Genomic DNA, 3,645 nt, shown 5'->3' with positions numbered 1-3,645 from the left:
CACATTGTTGGCTCATATTCAGCTTGTGATCGACAACAATTCCAAGATCCTTCTCGCTTGTAGTGTTGTTGACCAACGTATCCCCCATCTTGTAACTGTGCATTTGGTTTCTTTTTCCTAGGTGCAGAACTTGGCATTTATCCCTATTAAATGTCATTCTGTTGTCTGGAGCCCAGCGCTCCAATCTATCCAGATCACTTTGGATTTTGTTTCTGTCTTCCAAAGTATTAGCTATCCCGCCCAATTCTGTGTCATCTGCAAATTTGATCAGCGTTCCCTGCACCTCCTCCTCCGAGTTTGAGTTTATGCATGCATATGAAACATCCAAGATTATTCTAAACAAGTCTTTGAAGCTGAGTCAGGTACATTTGCCAGTTCTCAATGATAATCAGTATCAATCTTATCAGGTTGATTCTACAGGCAACACATCGGGGGAAGCTGATCCTAAGAAGATAGCTCCACTGTTGCGTGTTTTGAGTCTTCTTTATATACTTTTTGGATGCTATATGTTCAAACTACTTTTACTACTATTTATGTTACTTATCTAAGAATTCCAAGCGTAGTATTTCTGCCTGAAATCTTCATATGTCTAAATAAGATTATTGAATTACTAAGATTCTTATCAAGTTTAATGAGCATAACAACATACTTATACAAACAGCCTTCTGTAACATGTTACCAGCATGTTTGTGACACCAAAATATTTCCTTGATATCATCCTATCTTGTGAGTTTGTTTGTTTTTATAACATATCATGTATTTACGATCTGGGATAAGGTTTCTGGTTACTTATCTGATGGCCCTTTAGGGATGGACAGACTCACCTGAGTCCACAGTCGGCAGGCACTGAAGGAGCTGCAGCTACAGCCCACCTGCATGAGCCCCCAGAGGAGTGCCCCAGGAGTGCCCCACAGCCACCCACTCCTCCATGCAAACCGCCATTTTAATGCAAGATGGGGGCTCTAATTTTTCGTATATCTACAGTTGCGCACAACAGTGGCTATAAAGGGCCATTTCTGCAACATTAGAGGCCTCTAATATTATGGAAATGGCCCTTTACTGCCACTGTTGTGTGCAACATTAGATATACGAAAAACTAGAGCCCCCATCTTGCATTAAAATAGTGGCTCGATTGGAGGATGGGCGGGTCTTGGGCATGAGCGGACGGGTCTGGTAAGACTCGGCCACTCACGCAGCTTGGCATGCAGGGGTAATGGCACACCAAGCCGGATTTGGGGGGGCAAGCGAGAGGGAGTCTGATGGACTCCTGAACCCATTCGGGCCCCCACAACATCCCTAGGCCCATCTGGCTTTGTTATGCAGCTAATTGTTTTATGGCGCCCACTTTAATGATGCTAAGTAGAAGACATTACTATACATTTATCATTGGTACTTCCTTATCTGGATTCCTTTCTTATCAGTAAAGGGTTTTAATGATCAATCTCTAATGGCCTGACACTGCTGTCTCTCATTTGGCAAACCTCAGTGATGGTTACCAGTTGTTTTCCAGGCCAAATTCAAGGTGTTGGTTTTGACCTTAAAAATCCTATATGGCTCCGGCCCAGCCTATCTTAAGGAGCGCCTCCAGCAACACCAGACAGGCCACTTAACAAGATCATCCTCGGAGGGCCTTCTCTCTGTCCCATCAGCCAGGACAGCTAGGCTGGTGAGGACGAGCGAGAGGGCGTTCTCTGTGGTGGCCCCCACTCTGTGGAACTCCCTCCCTAGGGAATTCCGCCATGCCCCTCCTTTAATGAGCTTCCACCATGCATTAAAAACGTGGTTGTTCAGGCAGGCATTTGGGTTAGGGTATTTTTAGAAATATGTTTTAATGTAGAATTTTATTATTTTAAAACTGTTTGTATTGCTGTACATCGCCCAGAGTGGCCTGGTGACCAGCCAGATGGGCAATTAAGAAATTCAATCAATCAATCAATAAAAAATAAATGAGGCACCTTAACTACTCACAGGTAAGAAGGCCAACCTGTGTTGCATTAGCCACTGGGACCTCATTTTTAATTCCACAATTCTCTTGGAGGCATTTGATTATAGAATTTCCTAATTGGGCAGCAGGGTAAGATGATGCAAATATGAAAGATTTGCCTGATGTGACACAATATGTTGATGGGTTTATTTTGTCTCCACCACCAAGGATACAGTATAAGTCAGTCTTCCCCAATCTGGTGCCCTCCAGATGTTTTGGACTTCAACTCCCATAAGCCCCAGCCAGCATGGCCAATGATCAAGAATTCTGGGAGATGTAGTCCAAAACATCATCAGGACACCAAGTTGGCGAAGGCTGCTATAAGCAATAGCTTTAGCCATCATTAAACCTGGAGTGTATTGCAATAAATATCCTGACAATATTCAAGGTGTTTCATTCGGTCTATGGTTCTTGTGATTTAATTTGAATTAACAGGGTTTCAAACAAAAAAAATATTCCAAGAATCAGTCCCAGATTTTTAATTCAAAGCGCAGTGTATTCCCATCCCTTGTTTTTCAAAATAAAGAAAAAGGTCAGTCTGAATATTATTTGCATAGAATTATTCTCATGTTTTGTTTTTAAAGTGTTTTCTCCCCCAAATTTCTCTAGAAATCAGAATTTGAGGAAGCTGTTACAGTCTTCACAAGGCAATGGAAGTGCCGTCCAACAACACAGCATTAAACGTGCTCCTTTCTAAACTGCTCGAAGACTACGTAGAGCACGCAAACCACCCTGCGCCTGTGCCAGTTGTTGCAACAAGTGACCACCTGGAAGTAGTGTATATACTCTTATGTCTCGGCTTCTTTGGCTTCTTCACATTTGGAATCATGATTAGCTACATCCGCTCCAAGAAGCTTGAGCATTCCAATGACCCATACAATGTGTATATTGCCACTGACATTTGGCATAAGAAGGACAAAGCCAACTTGCAAGCCAAAGTGGTGGAAAATTATAAATCATGTTTTGTATTGAAAAACCATCATGCTGTTGAACAACCTACCAGTCACATCCCGGAAGTGCAATCTTCATAGCACATGGGCAGTTACCTGGACAAGCGTCATCATGCAAAAGTGCAAATGAAAACAACACATAGACTATATTGATCAGAAGCAAAATGTACAGAAAAACCTGTCTTTCTGGACAACTCCCTAGCACAGCTTTCCCCAAATCTGATGTCCTCCAGATGTGCTGGACAACATGCCGACTGGGAAGATGGGACTTGTAGTCCAACACATCTGGAGGGTGCCAGGTTGGAGAAGGCTGCCTTAGCATGAAAAGGGAAGTGCATTTCCAGCATTTGGAAATCCCAATGTGTTTTGATCAACAGTTCTGTATTGCTGCTGCTGTTTCTAGCTTGAACATCAGACTGTATCTGCTGAAGGAGACATTTGCAGGTCATATTTCCTCCAAATCTATTTGGGCACAAATGTGACTTGAGCCTCATTCCACAGACCTATTCTTAATATCAATGGGAAAACAGAGTTATAACAGCCAATTGCTTAGTGAGTTTAACAACAGGCCAGAGATGTTGTCTTGACCTCACATATGTTAGGTATCTCCATCTAACCAACTCTAAACAAGTTCCTGATTCATGAGAGTTAAAGGAAGACCAAGTCAGTTTATTGTAATGCCAGTCACATAATTTCCTTGTGTACAATAGC

General features: G+C 42.5%; 1 protein-coding gene across 1 annotated transcript; it reads left to right on the top strand.

Annotated features, from left to right (window-relative positions):
• The first annotated feature begins 2,634 nt into the window (after nucleotides 1–2,634).
• Nucleotides 2,635–3,015, top strand: KCNE1 (potassium voltage-gated channel subfamily E regulatory subunit 1). Its single transcript, XM_084841719.1, has one exon. It carries the CDS (start codon nucleotides 2,635–2,637, stop codon nucleotides 3,013–3,015), a length of 381 nt encoding a protein of 126 aa, XP_084697845.1.
• Nucleotides 3,016–3,645: the final 630 nt, after the last annotated feature.

Source organism: Heloderma suspectum, chromosome 3 (genome assembly GCF_057233095.1).
Source record: "Heloderma suspectum isolate Gila_16-S chromosome 3, 16-S_ref, whole genome shotgun sequence".
Classification (NCBI taxonomy): domain Eukaryota; kingdom Metazoa; phylum Chordata; class Lepidosauria; order Squamata; family Helodermatidae; genus Heloderma; species Heloderma suspectum.
Note: the sequence above shows the minus strand (reverse complement) of the source record. Positions and strands in the feature narration are given on the sequence as shown.